The sequence below is a fragment of the Pholcus phalangioides genome, unplaced genomic scaffold, assembly GCF_987345545.1.
Source record: "Pholcus phalangioides strain wild (caught in Gottingen) unplaced genomic scaffold, Ppha-v1.0 ptg000007l_1, whole genome shotgun sequence".
NCBI classification, from domain to species: Eukaryota; Metazoa; Arthropoda; class Arachnida; order Araneae; family Pholcidae; genus Pholcus; species Pholcus phalangioides.
In genome coordinates, this window is record NW_028301600.1 from 13,654,188 (window position 1) to 13,678,823 (window position 24,636).

The 24,636-nt window shown below is 37.6% G+C and overlaps 1 protein-coding gene across 2 annotated transcripts in view; it reads left to right on the forward strand.

The window, feature by feature from the left end:
* LOC149084943 (chloride channel protein 2-like) overlaps positions 1 to 24,636 on the forward strand; it is a 424,727-nt gene that overhangs the window by 395,442 nt on the left and 4,649 nt on the right. For both annotated transcript variants that reach the window (XM_089232681.1, XM_089232680.1), the window contains one exon: positions 19,247 to 19,333. In XM_089232681.1, the coding sequence (XP_089088807.1) occupies positions 19,247 to 19,333 (87 nt within the window). The remainder of the gene's footprint in view (positions 1 to 19,246; positions 19,334 to 24,636) is intronic.

Consider the following 24,636-nt stretch of genomic DNA (forward strand, 5'->3'; position numbering starts at 1 on the left):
GATGGATTTTCCAGTGATCGAGACAGATAACCTACACTGTAGGCTAAATCTGGTCTAGTTCCTACCATTAGATACATCAAAGCACCTACAGCTTGTCCATACAGTGGATCCTCTGGTATCTTCAGTCCTTTGCACTTCTGCATGTAACAAGTTTGCATTCATCAAAATCAAAACGCTGAAAGATTTTTCTAGCATATCCTTTCTGACTAACTGTTATTGACTTGTCACCATGGCGTTCAATTTCTAGTCCTAGAAAACATGAGACTTCACCATCGGAGACCTTAAGTTTTGCTTTTAGTTCCTTGATGAATGCTTCAAAGTCCTGTTGATCAGATGCAGCAATTAACCCTAAGTCTATATATAATACTATCAATAATTTTCTACCTTTCTTCTCATGAATGTATAAGCATGGATTTGTTTTGTTTGGTTGAAAACTGAGTTCTTCTAAAAACTGTCCAAAGCACTTATTCCAACAACGTGGAGATTGTTTCAAGGCATAGAGGCTACTTTTGAGTCTGCACACTCTTCCTGTGCCATCATTAAAACCTTCCGGTTGCATCATGTAGATTGTCTCCTCCAATTCTCCATAAAGGAATGCTGTTGATACGTCAAACTGTGTTAAATGCATTTCTTCTTCAGCTGCAATGCTCAACACTGCTCGTATAGTGCCTAATTTTGCTACTGGACTGCATGTCTCACTATAGTCAATGTCTTGGCGTTGAGTAAATCCTTTTACAACGAGTCTGGCTTTATATTTGTTGATACTTCCATCTGGGTTTGTTTTTAATTTGAAAACCCATTTGCAGGGTATCGCCCTGTCTCCAGGTGGTAGGTCAGTCAGTTCCCATGTCTGGTTTTCTTTAAGAGAACTCATCTCACTGTCCATAGCCTTCTTCCAATTTATTCTGCACTTGCTGTTGATTGCTTCTTCATATGTTTGGGGATTATCTTCATCATTCAGGAATGTCTCTGCTTCCATGGTGTAATGTTCAAAACGTCTAGGCTTATGCAGAAGGGAATGGTTTCTTAATTGCCTGTCTGATGTGACATTTTCTGATTCATCATCATCAGTTTCAGCATCACTCAAAATGCTTTCTTGACTCGTTTTCTTGTTCAGGATCTTCAATCTCAACTTCATGCTTTTCACTCTGGTCTTGATTTGGTTCTTCTTCATATACTGGTCTATCTGATAATGGTAATTTGGCATGCCTGTCACAATTGCTTGGCTACTGAAAGACTACATCTCTTGACAGAATTTTGATGATCTTCCTTGACCCAGATCCTGTCGCGTTCATCCCCATCATATCCCTCCAGGTAACCTTTGATGGCTTTCTTATCTATTTTTCTCCTCTTCTGGCTTGGAATATGGGCATAGCATGTTGACCCTATCACTCGTAGGTGTTTCAACTTGGGTTTCTTATTAAGCCAAAGTTCATACAAACTTTTATCTTACACTGATGACTTGCCTGTTCTGTTCAATACATATATGGCAGAGCCTACTTACTCAGCCCAGATAGGGCAGGGAAGTTAGCCTCGGGATTTTAATATTTGAACGTTCTGGCCATTTCAACGATGGTGCACATTTCACGTTCACTGCCTCCATTCTGCTGAGGTGTCAGTCTTTGGACAATTCCTCTCAATTTCAGGATTGCACACACATCTTCATTTTCAAACTCACCGCCATTATCACTGAGGAATTTTTTTATTGAATGTCCTGTTGTATTCACATGTGCAAGCATATGTTCCAACACATCTATGACTTCTGACTTTTCTTTCAGTAGGTAGCCATATCGAAACTTGGTGAAGCTATGTTTAAACGCCACCAGATACCGTTTCTTTTGGAAAGATTCCTTGAATGGGTTATAAACATCAGCAGAAATGAGTTTGCCTGGCTCAGAAGTTTTCTTTCTGGTTCCAAATGATAAACGGTGTGCTTTGCCATAAACACATGGCTCACACAATTCTTTGCCGAGGCTCACGGTGATGCCTAACTCCTTTTCTAGTGTCTTTTTGATGTGGCGTTTGTCTTGGTGTCCCCATCTCTCATGGTATAACTGTAACAAGGAGCTGTCTACTGCAGTATGGACTCTTTTCTGGGCAAAATCGGTTTAATAGCTGCCTTGAATAAACTACCATTCACACTGCGTGATCCATGGAGTACTACTTGATTGTTAACTTTTAGCCAGCATTCTGTTGGAGTTGACACAAATTCACTGTTTTTATTCCTATTTCTGCGAGAACAGAAAATAAATTTCTACTAATTTGTGGAACATACCAAACATTTTTCAAAAGAATGTCTTGGCTCTTTCTGCCAACAGTTGTTTTGACTCTGATGGTGCCTTTCCCTATTGCGACTAAAGTTTCAGTTCCAGCAGCTTTGATGCCGCAAGGATTATCAAATTTCACGAAATCAACAAAATACCTGGAGCAGTTCGTGACATGTCTCGTTGCCCCATTGTCGATCCAATATGATGTTGAACTATCTGCTATATGGATTTCTTCAGAGACGGACATCAATGCTATATTTGCTGCAGCTTTATGCACTGGTATATCACTTGCTTTATTCACCTGTATCTCACTGGCTTTATTCTTTGGTGGTCTTCCATCAGCGATCCACAGCCTGCTTCTTTTACCCAGTGCCCTTTGCGTTTGCAGTAGTTGCATATTCCCCTTTTCCAAGGTTTTGGCTTGTTTTTACCATCATCAGAGGTGCAAGAGCTGCTCCAATTGCGCCAAAACGGTTCTCTTGCTACATGGTGCGCCAAGGCGCCGAATCCCTGCGCATTTGCGCCAATTCTTGTTTGTGGTTCGCGGAGGTACCGCTAATGCACTGTAGTGCGTCAAATATCCGGAATTTAGGAAAAAGAAGCATGAAAATTTTGTTCAAAGGACACGTTCTTTCCGAGACATGGAAAAAGATATGGAGGGAGAAACTTCAATTTTTTTCACTTCCCACCATCTACCACAATCGCGTTATCTCGTGACCTTGGAAAGTAGTTCTACTGCCTTGAAGTATAAAGTCCTATACTGTTATTGGTTAACCGGCGGGCTATCAAAGTCCCTGAATGAATATGTCGAATTTTCTGATTTCTTCTGCGGGTTATATACTGAAAATAACGGTAATTTCGCGTCTGCCAACCTGCATTCAAAGACGGCATACATCGAAAAGGGGATTGGTTTACTCGTTTAAATTACCGAATTTTTTCGGAGATCGTTGGGAAAAAATAGGATCTGTAAAAACTGTTAAAAAAAAATTCAATTCAAATAAAGACACAAATTTTTTCATACTAAAGTAACACATCTATTTATTTCAAATCCTTAAGCTCAAAAACCTTATCAATCGACATACCCATATCAGTCTCCGTCTTCATCACCATATGATCAGAGTTCACGTCATCCGACGCGGTACTTACATTTGCATATCCACTCAATATGGAATTTGATCGAGCAAAAACATGAAAACCAACAATCGGCCCCATTGATCGAATCAAAGAATAATTGAAAAGTCCATCAACAATTTTTTTAAATTTTTCCTTGACAAGAGGCTTGGTTAAAAAATCTGCAAGATTATCTTTCGTACTTACATACTTCAATTGAAATAAGTTATCATTCAACAATTTACGTACAAACTTGTACTTAATGTCTATATGCTTTGTCTTATTATTTTCAACATTATTTTTAGCAAAATGAATAGCCGCTAGATTATCACAATACGATATAGCAATTTCATTTTCAAGAACATTCAATTCTTCAAGTATCCTCAAATACCATATTAATTCCTTCGAACATTCAGTTAAAGCTACAAATTCCGATTCCATGGAACTCAATGCAATGCATTTTTGCTTCTGCGATTTCCATGATACCTGGATTTCTCTGAGCATAATCAAATATCCACTAGTTGAATGTCTTTCACTAAGATTACATCCCCAATTTGCATCAGAATATGCTTTCAATAAAAAATTCTTTACGTTAGACAAATTTATCTTCTAATGCTTAGTCTCAAAAATATAATTCAATACATCAACTAAAACAGTCCAATGGTTATACGTGTACCCATTACAAAATTGTGCCATAGTATTAACTACGTATGAAATGTCGGGTCTCAAAGACTTGCTATAAATGACAAACATCCTATTAATGATCTATAGGGTATTTCACGCATTATGTCATTTTCACAAATTTCATTTGCTCTATCCGGTAATTTACATCCAACTTTTAAAGGTAATTGTACATTTCGTTTCGGTAAATTTTTAAATCTAGAAATCAATTTATCAATATAAGTTTCCTGATGTAAATACATTGAATCACCAATTTTTTCAAAATTTACGCCAAGTAAAAATTTTACTGGCCCTAATTCAGTTATATCTAACAAGTCTTTAATTCTATTGATCTCGATTTTTGCATCTTTTTCAGTTTTACCAAATATTACAATATCATCAACATATACAATCAAAATTACTTTGTTCAATTTATAAACACAATTACACCATTTACATTTATAATATCCCAAATTTAGTAATATTTTGTCTAATTCCACGTTCCATTGACGTCCGCTCTGGTGTAAACCATATATAGCCTTTTTTAATAAGCACACATAATTTTTATATTTTTCAGAAATATAACCAATGGGTTGTCTCATATATACATTTTCATCAAGATTACCATACAAGTAAGCTGATTTAACGTCAATTTGAAAATGACACCAATTCAATAAGCTAACTAATATAACAAACAAATATTTGATTATATCGAAATTTACGACTGGGGAAAAAACATAGGTAAAGTCAATACCTCGTTTCTCATTGAAACCCTGAACCACCGATCTTGCTTTGAATCTCTTGATGTTATTTTTGTCATCTCGTTTGATATTGTATATCCACCGGCAGCCTAATATTTTCGCATTTGGAGGTGGTTCAACAAGATCCCAAACTTGCTGATTGTTCATGATCTCAATTTCATCATCTATAGCTTGATCTCATTTTTCCTCGAACTGTGAATTTTTCGTTTCCTCGAATGTTTTCGGAATTTCAACGTTGTAAGCTTCACATTGAAAAACAAAAAATCCGCACTTTCATCAGATTCCACTTTTTCACTTGCAGTTTTCACAACTGGTTTAAAATTGAATTGATCTGGATCAAACTTCAAATTATTTTTCTCGCAATATTTTTTGACATCATTCAAAAAAGTCTTTCCGATCGTTTAGATGTAGGGAAATAATACACATCTACACGTGAACTTGTAGTTCTGGGGTTTTCTTCCCTTATCCAATTAGATACGTCAATAGTTTTTTCCTCCAAATCTTCAAATTTTCTAACATTTTTGTCTAGTTCATAAGAACCATATTCAAATTTATTTTCATGACCGAACAGTGAAATAACACCATTTTTTGATTCATCAATTTTTACATGAATACTTTCAACAACTTTATGCTCTTTAGGAATCCAAATTCGGTATCCTTTTCTCTGGTTAGCGTATCCCAAGAAAATTCCAATTTTCGCTTTAGCTTGAAATTTATTTCTGTAAGCTTTTGGAACATGCACGAAAGCCAAAGATCCAAAACTTCGAAAATGCCGGACAGATGGTTTATGACCAGTCCAAATTTGTATAGGTGTTAACCCTTTAGTGAGTTTGTGTATACACCTGTTCTTGACGTGAACATAGGTTAGTAAAGCTTCGGCCCAAAATGATGGTTTTAGTTTACTGTCATGTAGCATAGCTCGTACAGCGTCCATCGATGTGCCATTGAACCTCTCCGTTACACCATTTTGTTCTGGAGTAAAAATTGTGCTCCTTTCAATTCCTATTCCCAAGTCTCTTAGAAAATTTTCAAACGTCTTGTGAATGAATTCTAACCCATTATCGGTTCTGACAGACTTCAACCTTTTACCAGTTTCTCTTTCAGCTTTAGACAAATATTGTTTGAAATATTGAAACACCTCATCTTTGTTTTTTAAGATAAACACATCAACTTTTCTTGAATAGTCATCAATGATTGACAAAAAATATTTACCTCCATTTAACGATTTCACGGGAGCAGGCCCCCATAAATCCATGTGGATTCTTTCGAGAACACTTTGTATTTCTGGCATATTCATAGTTTTTAGTCAGACATACTTGCTTAGACTTAGCGATATTACAAGTTATGCATTTTTTAGACCTTTTATGCTATTATTTAAACTCATATTTTTAATTACAGGAACATTTATGTGACAAAACCTCTTATGCACACAGTCAGAATCTAAGCCATGTGCTTCAATATCATTCCCCTCATTAATTTTTGGATAACCATATAACACATATAACAAACCTTTACGAAAAACAGTAAAAAAATATTTCGACCATTTGTTATATACAAACATTTTGTTATTTTTCCAAATAATTTTGTTTCCGCCCAAGTCTATTTTAGCTCCACTTAGTAAGTTTCTCCTCATATTTGGTACATACAATGCATCCGTGAGAGTTACGTTAACGTCACCTTTTACATCTTTAATAACAAAATCAATATCACCTACCCCAAGGATCTTGGATGTATAGTCCTTGTCAGCTATAAGCGCTTCCGATGATGGCAGTTCTCTAAAGTTCTTGAACCATGATCATTGATTACAAAAATGTGAAGTCGCTGCTGTGTCAATCAGGAATTCTTCCATCTTTCTTGTCGATGAGAAGGATTGTTCTTGATCGGTGATTACACTATCATAAAACATAGTCTGAGTATTCTTTCGATGATCACTGTCACTTTTTTTCTTTTTGAAGCATCGATCCACCTTGTGATTAGTCCCTTTACAGTACGTGCAAAATTTCGACGGTCCCATAAGATGATCGTAGGTGGTTGAAGACCTAGATTGTTCGTTTGGTTTGTCCAACAAGCATCCACTGCTGTTGATTTGAGAACGGTGACTCGATTTAGTCCGATTACGTTTTGTTGATTTCATTGCATATGCACAGTCAATTGCTGTTGCGTTAGAGTCTTTTTCTTTTAGTTGGATTCTACCAGCTTCACTAATTAGTTGTTTCTCAACGTTCAAGAAAGAGAATTCATCGTCCGCTAAACGATATAGGATTTGTACTAAATTATCGTACTCTTGTGGTAGACGTCGGATCAACTGGAAACAGCACAAAATTTCTGGGATCTTGAATCCCGCATCGTTGACTTCAAGTTGTTTCTCGGCGACTCGTTTGCAAAATATGCCAATCGTCTCATTCTCTGAATCAAATTTCAGCTTGAAAAATTCGTCGATTAAACATGCTAGTCTGGCTCTGGATGTCGGTTCGAAATTTTCCTTCAAAACTTGCCAAGCTTCTTTTCCATCATCAGTGTTGCTTATTAGAGAAAGAAATTTTCTCTCCACACCTTCATAAATTGTGGTGTAACACCGTTGCTTACGCCAAGCAAAGTCTCTTTTGTCTCGTTCTGGAGCATCGTCAGGATATTCTTGAGCTGTGCCCATCACAAAGTCCCAACAATTGCGATCCATCAGGATAACTTTCATGTCCATTTTCCATGTTGAATAATTGAACTCGTTCAACTTTAGAAAAACAAATCGATCTGAGCAACTTTCAGCCATAATTTATCAATATCTAGGAAAACTTCGCTAGCTATAACATTTACGATTAAACTAGAGCTTTTAGGATTTGGGTGCTCTGGGCCATAACCTTGTTAAAAAAAAATTCAATTCAAATAAAGACACAAATTTTTTCATACTAAAGTAACACATCTATTTATTTCAAATCCTTAAGCTCAAAAACCTTATCAATCGACATACCCGTATCAGTCTCCGTCTTCATCACCATATGATCGGAGTTCACATAATCTTTTTTATACAATCTTACTACGTCATCTGACGCGGTACTTACATTTGCATATCTACTCAATATAGAATTTGATCGAGCAAAAACATGAAAACCAACAAAAACTCCAGCTGAAAAAAATCCATTTGGCACCCCTCCTAGAGCGGCACCCATAGGAGCATGCTCATTTTACATAACTTCTGTGAGATACCTTTTTTATATTAATGTCCTACCTTTCCAAAACATGTTGTTGGGGAGAATGAAACGTTTGCACCCTTTCTTGTTTTTCGCTGTCCCTCTCGTGTATTGCTGGGATGGTACATTACTCCCTCACGTATTGCAGGGATGTTGCTCAACATTGTAGCACCAACAGAACTATTAATTATGTGTGATGGATGGGTTGCACTACAATGCAAAGAATTACAAGAAGTGAAATCAGTTCAGAGAATAGATAGATATTGGGCAGACATATTCAAACTTTGTAACCTTGAAAGCAGCCCAAAGTTCATAATTTTGCCAGTTTTGGTGAAGGCTTTTTTATCTTTAGCACATGGTAACGCAGACAGTGAAAGAGATCAGTGAAAGAGTTCATTGTTAACAAATAAATAAAAGTCTGTTCAAACATTGAAATATTTGTCCATCCAATGCTTTAATGGACATACAAAATCTTATGTTCAAGGGCATGAAAAATTTGAAAAAAAATTGTCATTGAGATGCTGAACTTCTGAAAGCGACTCGTGATTAGTAATCTATTAACATGCTATTAGGTTGAGAAATTATTTAAGTAAATAAGGTATTTATATTTTTCTTGTTTTTTGCATTTTGATTTTAAATTTAATAATTCCTTTAAATTCTGTGAGAAGCTAATTTTTTTTTCACTGAAACCCTTATTATATTCTGCACACACTTTTTTGCTATATCAGGATGAATAAGATTTTGGTGTTGAAGCAGCAGAAATTCTTGCTGTCTAGGTTTTTAGTATCCATGTTGCTTAATTTGAAAAGAGTCTAATAATTTTTATTCGTCATTTCAGTAATGCATGTTTAGTAGTGACAGATAAGATAATTCAGAAAAAATTTAAATGGATTTTAATTTATGAAGGAAATTTATTTAGAATTATTTGTTTCAACCATTTTTGGCAAAACTTCTGGCATTTCACAGAAAAATTACTTATATTACAGATATAGTTCATTTTTAGTTCTGCTCCATTTTTAAAATTTCTGCTCCGAAATAGATGAGGGGCGCTTGCACCCCTGCATCATGTTTCTGACTTTCTGCTCTTGCCACTATTAATACCTCCTGACACATTTGCTGCTATCTTCTGCCTTGGTAAAATTTCTCTCGAACATGCACAATTGCACTGCTAGCTATTCAAATGACTTTTTGTCATCCTTAGCCAATAACATCCAACTTGATTTGAAGGTTTCGAATTCACTTGGCAAAATGTGCAAAATCTTGCGGACTAGCGTCAGGTCCGGTAATCTGGTTTCACTTCTTGCTTCAAGGCCATTATTCAGTTCATTCCAGAAACTCCTTAGCTTTGCTATGTGTGTGGAAACATCATCTCTTGGAACCCAACCAAATGCAAAAAATTTGGTACATATCTTTAATAACTGATTCTTTGCAATTGCCTCTAACTGCTTCTTCAAAGCCTTTCATGTTTCATAGGCTGAATCATTGTCCATGATTTTTAGATACACACTGTCGGTGACTGTGCTTGCAATCATTGACTTGGCATAGCTATTTGCTTTCCAGAACGAGTCACAAAGTTCTTTGTGCTTCCTAATTTCCGATCCACTTACATTTTCACCAAGAGGCTCTGGCTTCCTCAGCTTGCCATCGATCGTACCCTCGTGGTAATCGAGCAAATCGAAGCAAACGAAAGTACCTCTCGGATGAGCGACGATCGCTTTCCATTTCTTCAGCGGTTGTTTACGATGGCTGCCGGCGGATGCTTTTTTTTCCTGTGCAAAAAATCTGATCGACAAAACTGCCTCGACAACGGCTATCTTCCAAGAAATACGTTGCCGAATTATCATGAAGAAAAACACAAATACAAATACAAAAAAAAACACCACAACAGGCATTGTATTTGTATGAACACGATTTCCGATCTCTCCTGCACATTTTATCGTGCGGAAAACCTGTAACCTGATATTATTTTCAAGCTTAGACTGGAGTTAACGTCTTTATTGACGGGACAAATGCACAACACACTAATAATAATACTGTGAAAATAGAAAATAGGACAAACACGAGGAAGAACAATGTGGCGCCATCTGCCGAGTACTTCACAAACTCAAAACATTTAACATCATTTACAACCTTACTCAGGGCCATCTGGGCTTGGTAGCCCAGGTCGATCAGATACTCGCCTGAAGTACCAAAGAATGTTTAGAGGTGTCGCGAGTTCGATACCCGGTTCGTCCTTGTCAGAAAACTTTTCTGACACAGGGGTACAACAAAAACAATGACATGATTGCAGAAAAAATTGCTACCGCAAGGAGTCCCCCGTCGAGGGGTTAGTGCACCAACCTCTCGATGAGTATAAAAAATAAGCCTGCCGTTCGGAATCAGCAATAAATTGTAGTTCCGGTCTAATTAGCCCTAGTGTGCAGAAAATGACCGTGGTGCTACAGAAATGATCAAAATGATTAAATCAGGGCCATCTTAAGAGTATCATGGGCCCCCGGGCCAATTGATTTTTCTATAAGGCCCTACCAAATAAATTTTCCAAAATTTCAACCAGATCTCATTTTTGTGAGGCCCCTGGGCCGTGTCCGGGTGGGCCCATGCCTTAAGACGGCACTGACCTTACTTGAAAGAAAACCTCCCTGCAACACAACCTGGAATTATCCATAACCAACCAAAACTGGTGTTCCTGAGTCAAAGCAGTTGAATGGCAGTGCAACAGTATTTCATGAGCCATCATATTAATCCCATTAAAAATCTTAAATACTTTGATCTTATCTCTGTGACATGTATGTTGTTCCAAAGAAAACATTTTTAATGAATCAAATCTCTCTTCGTAGCTCAAGCCTTACAATACCCACTAATGTTCTAGTGGCTCTTCTTTGCACCCCTTGAATCAAGTCTATATCTTTCTGGAGAAAGGGTCTCCAAAACTGCATGGCATACTTTAGGCCAGGACAAACTAAGCCCAGTGCCATCTTAAGGCATGGACATGGCCCGGGGGCCTCAAGAGAAAAGGGGCTTCACAAAAATGAGATCTGGTTGAAATTTTCAAGAATTTGCCTGGTAGGGCCTCAGAAAAATCACTTGGCCCTGGGGGCCCATGATGCTCTTAAGACGGCCCTGACTAAGCCTCAAATGAATGAATAATTAATATCACAACATAACAAAAATCAGGAGAGTGCACAACAGCACTTCACCAAAAACAAATGTCATATTTCTTTGACGGATTTGCTGAGATCAGGGCCACAACTAGATATTTTTTCACCCGGGGCAAGCCGATATTTTGGCGCCCCTTGTAATGTAGAAGATGCACTTAAAGGGTGAATTTGGCACCCCCCTTCTGGTTCAGCGCCCGGGGCACCAGACCCGCCTGCTCCCCCCAGTTGCGGCCCTGACTGAGATATGTGCTATCAACCATCCGAGAGTGCATACATACCTTCGGATTGAATTGGAGTTTTATAGTTAAGGGAGCTTGTTTTAAGCTATAACTATAATATAATAAACATTTGATTAAGTAATTAAAATAATTATTTATTTACAATATTATCAAATTAAAATGAAACAAGATTTAGAGAAGAGCAGGGAGATGTGCATAGATGAGACGGACAACAGCATAGATTTGGACGGCTTTGACTTTGTGATTTGTGTGGTGTTGCCACAAGAAGAAAATATACAAATTATATATTCTGGTGGAGACACCACATTACTTCCCCTCTAGTCAACAGCAAAGAGCGATATGTATTGACATGGACGTTTGACTGATCTCCTGTAACAAGTCTGTGGTTGAAATGTTCTTTTATCAACCTTACTCGAAGTCTTCACTGTCATGTCAAAATGAACCTTTACCTTTTTCTTATGAAGAGGTTGTGAAGACCCTGGATGGGACACTTAATTGTCAATACAAGATTCATTGAAAGACTGGTTATTTGTGGAGATGAAGATTACAAGGAAGAAAATTCATCACTGCCCCCACAGGGACTTGAATCCCGGTCTCTCGCTTGCCAGACGAGTGCTCTACCATCTAAGCTATGGAAGCAGATACACTATTTCAACCTTGGAGCGTACATATGTTGAAAGGCACCGTACATGGACGGCGTCAACAATCAACTAATAGCTCGTGAATGATATAGACCAACCTATATACGCTCTAAGGTTGAAATATTCTATCTTCTTCCATAGCTGAGATGGTAGAGCACAAAGTATGTCCTGACGGACAATTTGTGTGTGTGTGTGTGGTGAGAATGTTTCAATAAAAATTCTGTGATATTTCCTAATGTTAACGTCTTAAAGAAAAATTTGTTTATTAACTTAATCCTAAAACTATTTTAACAGGTTTATATTATTAATAAATGATACTAGTGAAAAAAATTGTCTTATTTCATTGTTGTCATTCACAAATTTATTTCAATATTGGGTAACATTAAAACAAACTGGGAATGTACTATTAATAAAATGGTACAGGGGACAAGTTTTCTTCCACTTATCAACGCGTCGTAAGTTTTCACTGTAACTTTTCTTCGTGTAAGGTTGATAACAAAAGACTGGTTCCTTGTTTTCAGAGAACTAACTTTCATGTTTTGAGAGGAAGGTTAGCAGAAGTTTTCAAAGACCAGTTGGAATCAGTTGGGGGGTGATAAGTCAATGGGAAGAATTTAGTATGAAGCTGTCTTCTGTTTTGCATGACTCTTTGTTTGAAAAAAGCATGTTTATACATCATGCCCCCTATGGTTCATGCAGGGGCGGTCTTAGGGTAGTGCGACCGGGGCACTATTAGTGTTGACCGAACAAATCAAGAGAACATTTCTTAAACAGAGGCAGTCTTAGGTCGGTATGACCAGTGCAATTGTACAGGACACCAAAGGAGAAGGGGCACTGAAACATGTTAGATATACATTAATAGAAAAATATCTTTAAGACACGTATATTTTATTGTTATTTAATAAATAACAATAAAATATACATGAAAAATGAGCGATATGAGAAAAAAATTGGCACAGCAAGAGACCGGGGTTCGAGTCCCTGTGAGGGCAGTGATGAATTCTTCCTTGTAATCTTCATCTCCACAACAAATAACCAGTTTTTCAATGAATCTTGTATTGACAAGTGGGAGGACATTTCTATATGCTATATACTTAATTGCGTTAAGGATTTCCAGTAACTTGAGGTTCTCTGTGAAGCAGGGTTTCAACCGGTTTGTGGAGATGTTTTTTCTTTGCGTTTACTGAGAGAGTAAACTGCTCTGTCTTTTTGATGACTTGGTATGGACTTTCATACGGAGCTTGAAATGATTTTCTCTCAGTGTCTACGAATGAATATACTAGGACAGGTGTTCATTGCAGAAGAGACAAAAACATGGTGTTGAAGGCCTTTATGGTGGAGATGGTCTCAAGTCACTGAAATGTGTCACGAAAATGTTGAATGAAATTGGAGGAAGAAAGAGATAAGGCAGATATATCAAGAAAATCCTGTGGTAGTTGTATGTTCATGCCATAAACTACTGCTGGGGTTGAATTGAACTCTTCACTGAATGTGGACCTCAAGCCCAGGACAACTGTGGGCAATTTTATTACTGCTGTAATAAACAATTTGGAGGCATTCTGTTCATTATTTGCATATCTTTTCTTTGACTTGTGTACATCAGCACTACCTATCGGCTTTTTCTTGAGTTTTTCCTGTAATAAGTCCACACACACATACGTTGCACTCAGGGGCGGCTCGAGACAAAATCTTTACCCGAGCGGGACCTAATTTTGGGCCGCCTGACTTAACCCAATTAAAAAAAAACTTTTTTGTTTCAATCGCTTCGTTTTGATGTGTTCAAAGGAACAGCGATATTTTATGTCATAACATATGTCAAATTTTTTTTTGCCCTTTTACCTCGGACTTGACGCCCCTCCTAGAGAGGACACAAATAAGTTGTTTTTTTTTGTTTCCACTTCCGATATGACACTTCTCCTAAAGTGAGCAGAAATCATTTTATGTAATTTCTTTTACCCTTTTACGTCAGATTTGGCACTCCTACTAGAGGAGGGGGCAGGAATCATTTCCCCCCCTAACTTTTTTTTACCCTTTCTACCTCAGACTTGGCGCCCCTCCTACAGCGGCACAAATAATTTTTCCATAATTTTTTTTCATCCTTTCACTTCAGATTTGACACCCTTCTAGGGTACACCCAGTGTCACCGAGGTTCTTCTGGTTGAACTAATAGGAAAGTCTGGTGAGAGTCAGGAGACTGGCCAGTGATTGGGAGCGCCAAAGTGCATGGGTTTTCTTGAGTGAGCATATTTTTGTTTCTTCTTGTGGGGCAGGTAGGAATGTGGCCCAAGTGCAGGATACCTATTTAAAATGTTCAGGAGATCATAGGCTTTAATTCATTAATTTTTTTAAAATATTTATTCATTATATATATTTTTGGAAATACCGTACTGCGTTGGCGATTCGATTCTGCATTTTTAATACAAGTAATACAAGTCAGGAAAAAAAAGGCATGAAAGCTCTCTGGCTCAAAATCTTTCCTATATCAGAAAACTCCTTCAATACCTGTAATACTCCCCACAACACTGGAAAACACTTTTGCTCTCGTTAGTAGAGAAATTGGGTGACCAAGGGTGATTCCTCCATTATTGTTATATTTTACAGCACAACAAGAGAGAAAGGAATTGCATTTTCCCCTCCCCCCCAAATCTCCTTCAGGGGTAAACAAGAAGAGCTCAAGAGAGAGAGAGTGTGCATTTTTGTCTGACCAAAATCGCTATGTACTGTACATCGGTGCACTGCCCATCGATTCTTTTATTTTTGAAAAATGATCAATATTATATACAATAATATATACTGTGATATTATATACACTCAAACCTCTAATTTTTTTCTCATATCGCTCATTTTTCATGTATATTTTATTGTTATTTTTTTAATACGTGTCTTAAAGATATTTTTCTATTAATGTATATCTAACATGTTTCAGTGCCCCTTCTCATTTGGTGCCCTGTACAACTGCACTGGTCATACTGACCTAAGACTGCCTCTGTTTAAGAAATGTTCTCTTGATTTGTTCGGTCAACACTAATAGTGCACCGGTTGCACTACCCTAAGAACGCCCCTGCATGAACCATAGGGGGCATGATGTATAAACATGCTTTTTTCAAACAAAGGGTATGACATCATGCAAAACAGAGGACAGCTTCATACTAAATTCTTCCCATTGACTTATCACCCCCCCCCCAACTGATTCCAACTGGTCTTTGAAAACTTCTGCTAACCTTCCTCTCAAAACATGAAAGTTAGTTCTCTGAAAACAAGGAACCAGTCTTTTGTTATCAACCTTACACGAAGAAAAGTTACAGTGAAAACTGACGACGCGTTGATAAGTGGAAGAAAACTTGTCCCCTGTACCATTTTATTAATAGTACATTCCCAGTTTGTTTTAATGTTACCCAATATTGAAATAAATTTGTGAATGACAACAATGAAATAAGACAATTTTTTTCACTAGTATCATTTATTAATAATATAAACCTGTTAAAATAGTTTTAGGATTAAATTAATATAACAAACAAATTTTTCTTTAATATGTTAACATTAGAATATATCACAATTTTTATTGAAACGTTGTCACTAAATTGTCCGTCAGGACATACTTTGTTCCTCACAACCTCAGTAATGGAAGAATGGTCCAGATCATCTCCCAATGGCACAAGTTCAACGAAACACTATACCAGCAAGTCTAGGATGGATGTAGACACGTCGCAAAGTCCATCGGCAATATTCCATCCCTGATGAGAGGGCATCCCCTCTTGATTTCACATGCAGACCACTGGTCGGGTATAGAGATGACCAACGAGAGGAGAAGCGGAGCTACTCCACCAGCATCACAGCAGCAATCTGGTCCATCAACTATTGACAACGAAGGAAGAACAATCCTTTGCACACAGCGAAGCAGGACGAGACGTCTCAGCAACGAACCTCTACGAAATTGAATACAGAACTCAAAACATGTCTATACCTAGCACACTGCTGGTATATATGGGGAAACCCTTCATCATCAACTATCACAAGAACAAATCAGAACTGAGAATTGACGGTACTGAAATTAACATAAATCTTTTAACAATCAAATAACATCTGATTTGCATATTCATACGGAATAAAACACTATTACGTAACTTTGACATATAGAAATTGCTAACACACAGAATGTAAACATTGGAGACCTGGCCAGGGTCTACAACACTAGGCCTAGTACACTTTGAAATTCTTATGATGTTATTAACCGCAAGGTGGTCCATAGCCCACTAATGGCATGAAGGTAAAATATTACATTTTCTTGTATAATTATATTTGCAAAAACATTTATAACAATTTCACATTTTAACTGAGTTTAATGATCCCCCACATAGTTCCCGCCTGCAATCCATGTGACTTCCCATCATAATATTGGCAACTGGCAGACCCCTTGTGTTACACCCCCACCAAAACATGTTCAACAAGATCCTCGGAACTAGTAAGAACTAAATCCATAATAGCAGTACCCCTAGTGGCTTCTGATACGTGCTGATACAAAAAATTATCGAGAACCAACTTAAGAGAGTGTCTTTCATATTGATCTCTAGCTGAAAGGTTCTCCCAATCGATACCCGGGTAATTGAAATCCCCAAGTATTACAACCCTCTATGTAGATGCGCGATGTAGTTTGGATCCCTATTTGGTCGATTGAAACAAACCCCAACAATAAGTTTGACGTCTTTTGTTTTCAAGCTCAACCCATATAGGTTCAATATCACTTCTCTGCACGTTACACACTCTAGCATTCAAACATGATTTTACGTATATCAACACCCCCTTTCCTATCAGATCTATTTCTAAAAAAGTATCGTATCCTGAGATGTGTATGAAAGATTTATCCCCATCGTTTACCCAAGATTCTGTAATGACTATAAGATCCAGGCCCTCCATAACTATCATAGTTTCTAAAAAATCTTTCTTATTACTGAAGCTCCTGGCATTAATTAGCACACATTTTAATTTTCTCTGTAATGTAGTGTTAATCGAGCAGCCATCCAAGTCAGAGGTGCGTAATTCACTGTCAATACTGTTGCTATTATCATTAACTAACCCGCATTCCTGTCTACGTGGTCTCAGAGTAAAAAACCTGACCTAAGCCTATCGTAAACATCCCAGACCCCTCCTATTCAGATGAATCCCATCTCAACAAAGCCACCTGTTGGTAAATGCTGGAAGCTCCAAGAATGTTCAAGTGAGGAGCAAATGTCCTTCAGGCCTAAATTGAAATAGTGGATCCTACACTCCTATACCCCTTAATATCCCTTGGCAGTACTGGAAACACTGCCACATATGAACTCCTGTCCTGGGGGATAATAGTAAGTCCCGGTACTCTGACAGATACTCACTAATATCCGCTCCTACCTGATTCATTCCCTATCACAGGATTACTTGTCCGGGGAGCTTTCGACAATGAAAAATGTCTTGAACATTGCTAATCTTCACCCCCAGCAAGGCAACCCCAAAAGTCCCTACACACTCAGTTCCCCAGCTCGCTAACCATAGAAATGTCTATGGTTAAATCCCTATCACTATCCCCCCCCTCTACCTCATCCACGACCACACATTTGCCCTGTAAACTGTCGTTGTTCATGGAGATTGGTTCTTTATCAACAGGTGGCTCAACAACAATTGGTCCGTTATGACCAGGTTCTCTAAAACCCTAACTCTTTCCCGTAACACTTCGACCTTGAGTTCCAACCTTGCCCTATCCAAACACCCCTTACACTTGAAACTATCAGCTACTGTTCCCCCTAGATCAGGGAAACTTCCTGTGGCAAGCTCTACACAACACTGGTTAAGGTTGAGGTATACTAACAGTATTCCTTAAAACTAGATAATATTTGAAAAATAGGAAAATGAGAAACATCAACAGGAAATCAAAATAATGTAAAATACATTGCAATGTGAAATATACGTAAAAGATTGTATGAAAAAATTAAGTGAAATAAAATGCTCTACATTAAATCATGAAGAAAATATATATGTATATAAAGAATACAACACACCCCAAAAAAGTATTAAGTTATAAAGTACAATTAATACTTATTAGTATTAGCTAACTATCTCTATTCACTAACACTAAAACCATAGACCCAAATGAAAAAAACAAAACAAAAATTACCAAGAGTACCAGCAAAAAAGTATACACTGTTCACTAACACTGACGTGCAAAAAACCCATCAATTTATATCAAAGAAGCAGGAGAAACATAAACCTGGCGAAAGTATGGTTAAACTGAAATGAGGGTGAGAAAAAAAAATTCAGTCGATTGAAAATACACAACAAAAATTTATAAAATTGAGAGCAATAAATAAAAAAAACCACTTATCTCGCAAATCTAACAATGTGTGGTCGAGAACGAAGAAAGACACATATATGTCTACAAATCATATCCATTGACCCTGACCGTGCAGTCTTCCTCTGCATGAATCCTAGTCTTTGGATTCTTTTGTCATCTCTTATCTGTGGTGTTGTGTCATCTCTTATCTGTGGTGTTGTGTCACCTTCTTGATCAGTGTTTGGCACTATAAATAATAACTTAAGATATAGGGGCGGCTCGAGACAAAATCTCCACTCATGCAGGACCTGTTTCTAACACTGCCTGCCCACCTTCTTCCCCATTTACCCCCCCCCATCCTAGAAAAAAATTTTTACTTATTATTTTTTTATTGATCTAATTTTATTTTGATCAATAAAGTTTTTTTCTCTTTCAACTCAGATTTAGCATCTTCCTAGAACGGAGTCCTGGGCAGCTATATGGGTTGCATGGCCCAAGAGCTGCTACTGTACATATAATACTCAGTAGATAAACATTGTTAGAGAGCTGCAATTTCCAGAGCAGTGTTCTCTTTTGATGTCAAGTTCCATATTCTGCTTAATTCTTCGGAACTGTTTTCTGTAACTTGCAGCATCTCAAATAACTGATGTTATCATGTGAAGAACATGAGTACCAAACAGTGGTGGTGGCATTTGTGGTGAATTTGCATGTTTTCATGATTGTTTGTAAAAACTATTGTCTGAGCTTTTGCAAACATAAATTTCACTTTGCAATTTTTTTTATTACACTAGTTTTGTTTTCAGTATTCAAATGTTCGAAAAGTATCTTTAGAAGTATCTGTGTGATAATGCTAATTATTCAATAATTCTACTTTTTTAAAATTGAATGAAATTGAATTTGATCTGTGTTTATTTTGTTCCACAGGTACATTCCTTGTTTTCCATGCTTGGTCTCAATCATGCTTATGTGACAGCAATTGGCCGTCTAGTTGGAGTTGTAGCACTAAAAGAAGTATGCATAAAGTATATTTTTAAGTTAGTAATTATAAACTGAAATTTGTTTTCACACACACACAATTTCTTATATAACTATAGTGAAATGCTGATATAACATTACTTTATGGATTAAGAATGAATATCGTTTGTTGTATTATGATTATCATTACATACAAATGCACTTATATGTATTTATTCGCCACATCCAACAAGAGTCAGACTTTGAGGTATTTAGGGTAATAAATTTGCTGACAAGCTGGTTAGAAGGGATTTTAAGACTTTCTTCATTGGCCCTGAACTAGCTTTTGGCATTTCACCTGAGTTGATTAGAAATATTGTTTTCCACTCATTCAGGAAAAAAACAGTTCCAAGATTGACTGAATATTAAACATCAGTGACAGGCAAAGGAGATAAATTGAGATTGTCATAATTTTTTTAGGCAGAAGGATCTGATGAAACTCAGCAAAAATGGTATTTGAAGAGACGATAGTCTACTTATTAGTTACTGCACTCTTAGCCTCCCCAGTCCCTGCATTGCCTACGGATACTAAAGTCTTAGCTAAATTAAATCCACTTAGCTAAATTAAATGCTCACGGATATCTTGAAATTAGTTCCTAGATATTGTAAATATTTGATAGTAACTTGATAGTAACCTCTTGAAAGAAAAGTAAAAAGAGCAGAAGTTATATATTATGACAGACATGCTCACTCCTTAATAATTCTAAACTATACAAATACAAGGCCACAACAGGCAAAATGCCCAATGAGGTGGCTGAGAAAAAGATGCCCATAAAAATATGGATGTCATATATTTCAAAAATATAGCAACCCAATTAAAAATGCAAATAACAAAAATTTTAAACAATATATACACATGATAAAATATTATACAATGTCCATGAAGCATACTTATGGTTGTCTTATTCTAAGTATGGATAGCTTCTCGATTTACCCCAACATGTTTATCGTATTTCTTTTTAAACGTGTCAATTGTGTTACAATTTACTATCTCTGGGGGTAAGCTATTCTATTTATTAACAACCCTATTAGAGAAAAATTCCCTGAGACACCATAGCCTTGCATTGTCCCTCACCAATCGATACTGGTGTTCCCTTGTAAAAGCAGTCAATTGGCGGTGTACTAAAAGTTCATGGTCCATCCCATTGAAAATTTTGAACACTTCGATCATATCTCCTCGACACCTGCATTCATCCAATGTAAACATATTCAAAAAATGAAGTCTCTCTTCATAACTCAAGCTCCATGTGCCAATAAGGACACACTTAGCTCTTCTCTGCACCCCTTCAACCAAGTCTATGTCCCTCTGTAGGTATGGTCTCCAAAACCTTACAGCATACTCCAGTCCAGGACGAACTAAGCCTCGAAAAAGCGGAAGAATCACAAGGTGGCTGAGAAAAAGATGCCCATAATAAATATGGATGTCATATATTTCAAAAATACAGCAACCCAGTTAAAAAAGCAATTATATATATACATGATGAAATATTATGCAATGCCCATAAAGTAAACTAAAGGGCCAAAAAAACTGGTACAGACATGCATATGCAAATAAAGAGTTATGGAACCAATCAGAATATGGCGCTGTGGTCTGCAATGCCTATATAACACAACAAGTGTCTGGCATAGTTGTTAGATCGGTTACTGCTGCTACAATGGCAGGTTATCGAGATTTAAGTGAGTTTGAACATGGTGTTATAGTCGGCGCACGAGAGATGGCACATAGCATCTCCGAGGTAGCGATGAAATTTGAATTTTCACGTACGACCATTTCGCGAGTGTACCGTGAATATCGGGAATCCGGTAAAAAATTAAATCTACGACATCGCTGCGCCCGAAAAAGATCATGCAAGAACGGGACTGACGAGAATCATTAAACGTGACAGACGTGCAACCCTTCCGCAAATTGCTGCAGATTTCAATGCTGGGCCATCAACAAGTGTCAGCGTGCGAACCATTCAACGAAACATCATCGATATGGGCTTTCGGAGCCAAAGGCCCATTCCTGTACCCTTGATGACTGCACGACCCAAAGCTTTACGCCTCGCCTGGGCCCGACAACACCGACATTGGACTGTTGAGGACTAGAAACACGTTGCCTGGTCTGACGAGTCTCGGATCCAATTGATTCGAGCTGATGGACGTGTACGGGTATGGAGACAACCTCATGAATCCATTTACCCTACGTGTCAACAGGGGACTGTTCAAGCTGGTGGAGGCTCTGCGATGGTATGGGGAGTTGGCATGATATGGGGCCCTGATACGTCTAGATATGACTCTGACAGGTGACAGGTACGTAAGCCTCCTGTCTAATCACCTGCACCCATTTATGTCCATTGTGCATTCCGACGGACTTGGACAATTTCAGCAGGACAATGCGACACCCCACACGTCCAGAATTGCTACAAAGTGGCTCCAGGAACACTCTTCTGACTTTAGACACTTCCGCTGGCCACCTAAATCCCCAGACATGAACATTATTGAGCATATCTGGGATGCCTTGCAACGTGCTGTTCAGAAGAGATCTCCACCCCCTCTTACTCCTACGGATTTATGGGCAGCCCTGCAGGATTCATGGTGTCAATTACCTCCAGCACTACTTCAGACATTAGTCGAGTCCATGCCACGTCGTGTTGCGGCACTTCTGCGTGCTCGCGGGGGCCCTACACTATATTAGGCAGGTGTTCCAGTTTTTCTGGCTCTTCAGTGTATATAAAGTATACTTATGGTTGTCTTATTCTAAGTATGGATAGCTGCTCGATTTACCCCAACATGTTTAACATATTTCTTTTTTAAATGTTTCAATTGTGTTTCAATTTACTAACTCCAATTTACTATTCCATTTATTAACAACCCTATTAGAGAAAAATTCCCTGCGACACCATAACCTAGAATTATCTCTTACCAATCAATACTGGTTTCCCTTAGTAAAAGCAATTGATTGACGGTGTACTAATAATTCATGGTCCATTCTATCCATCCCATTGAAAATTTTGAACACTTCGATCATATCTCCCTGACACCTGCGTTCATCCAATGTAAACATATTTAAAAAATGAAGTCTCTTCATAACTCAAGCCCAGTGTGCCAATAAGGACATGCGTAGCTCTTCTCTGCACCCCTTCAACCAAGTCTATTCATCTGTAGGTATGGTTTCCAAAACCTTACAGCATACTCTTGTCCAGGATAAACTAAGCCTTGGAAAAGCTGAAGAATGACTTTAGGAAACCTTTTGAAAATGAGACCAAGCATTCTATTTGCTTTCTTGACCACCGCTGAACAATGTTCAGAAAACCTAAGCCGCTCTTCAATGAGAATTCCCAAATCTGTGATCCTAGTTGCATCCGGGATAGTGACATTATTCAACTCATAAGAGAACCGTGAGTTGTTCGAACCAAAATGAGCGACCATGCACTTATCAACGTCATGCTCCATTCATTTGCCCATGCTGCAATCCTGTTTAAGTTGGTCTGGTGCAACTCCCCATCGTTTTGATTCCCGATTACCCACATTAGCTTCACATCATCTGCGAATTTGCTAGTAGTCCCATCAATCCCCTGATCAAGTTTATCGATAAAAAGTGAAAAAAGTACAGTTCCTTGAGGAACTCCACTTGTGATGTCTGTCCAACCAGAGAATTCCCCGTTCACCATAACTCGTTGCGACCTATCTCTTTACCATGATTCTATCCAATTCAGCAAGTTGCCCCCAATTCCAATCTCGTGTAAACGCTTCAAGAGTTTACCATGTTGGACACGATCGAACGCCTTCTGGAAATCAAGGTAAACAACATCTACATTTTTGTTCTTACCCAAACAGTGGTGATACAGTGGCAGGGCTCGGCACGGGTCACTTTTTTAGAAACTAGTCACTTTTATTACATATTTTCAGGCCCAGGTCACTTTTTCCACATTTTTAGCAAAAAAACCTAGGTCTCGCGCGCTTTTCTGCTGTCAGCATTTTTTTTTTGTTCAAGGAGGAACTTTACCGGTTCAAGGTCGCTAATTTTCTCCCTCTCTTCATTGAACTATGATTGTTAGCTCCCTTCCCGTAGAACCCCTATATACAAGGAACCCCTATACGTGAAGGCGTCTTGTCTTCCCGGGTGCATACCGTGTGACGTCAGCATAACTTGATTTCAAGGCGCTTGGAAAGAAAGCAGCTTGGTTAAAGAGTCGTCATTTTATGGAAAAGCCAGTCAGAAAAAATAGCGTGAAAGGCGTACTTACAACAAAGAATTTTTTCTCTTCTGCTACCATTCTTTCTTATTTCCCCACGCGTGCTCACTTGTTCGTTCATTTTTATCTTATTTTAAAATTGATCCTTTATTTTATTTGTTTTAAAAAGTTTTAGTCCTAAGGGCCGAATTCCTTTCTTGGAGCATCAAGCAAGTTACATTTGTTGTTTGTTCTATCGTTACTTTTGTTAATTTTTTTAAATATTTGAAATGACGATTTAAGAGAGCCCGTGCAGAAACTAACTTACGCGCAGCGGGAGAATACCAAAGTGCACGTATTAAAGATGCGTGCTATTAATACGTATTAAGCGTATTATTAATACGCTTTGGAGAATACTCTTGTAGCTGGTCAATGTTGAAGAAGCTCTCGAGTATTTTGAATTTACTTACAATAAAAAAAAATCATCTGACTGAAAATCGCGATCTATCTAGAAATGAAATTCGTACTATTTTTCTGACTGGATTTAAATCTCAGCAAGAAACCATAGCCCCAGGTATGATCGAAAGGAGAACTATTTATGAAAAGATCACAGAATCCTGCAATTCAACCTTTAGTTTAACACCAAATTGGGTTTCCAAATCAGATGAAAATTGGTCATCAGGCTGATAAAAACTCAGTTAACGTGCATGCGAGGCATAAATAGAGGCAGATTTAATGGTGGGCACGCCCGTATCTCCGCCCATGTTCCCAGTCCAACCATAGGTGGAGATAGACTTGAAGGTCTTAGGGGTGCGGCAGATGACAATTGATATGCATCAGTAGGGTCTGCCATTGACGCTGGGGGGAGGGTGGATTGCCCTCCCTCAACGCATAACAATTAAAATAATTAAAACAATTTATTCAATTTAATAATTAAAATAATTTATTCAATTTAATAATTTAAATACTTTATTCAATTTAATAATTTAAATACTTTATTCAATTTAATAATTTAAATACTTTATTCAATTTAATAATTTAAATACTTTATTCAATTTAATAATTTAAATACTTTATTCAATTTAATAATTTCAATTATTTAATTCAGTAATTTAAGTAATATTATAATTTAATAATTTAAAA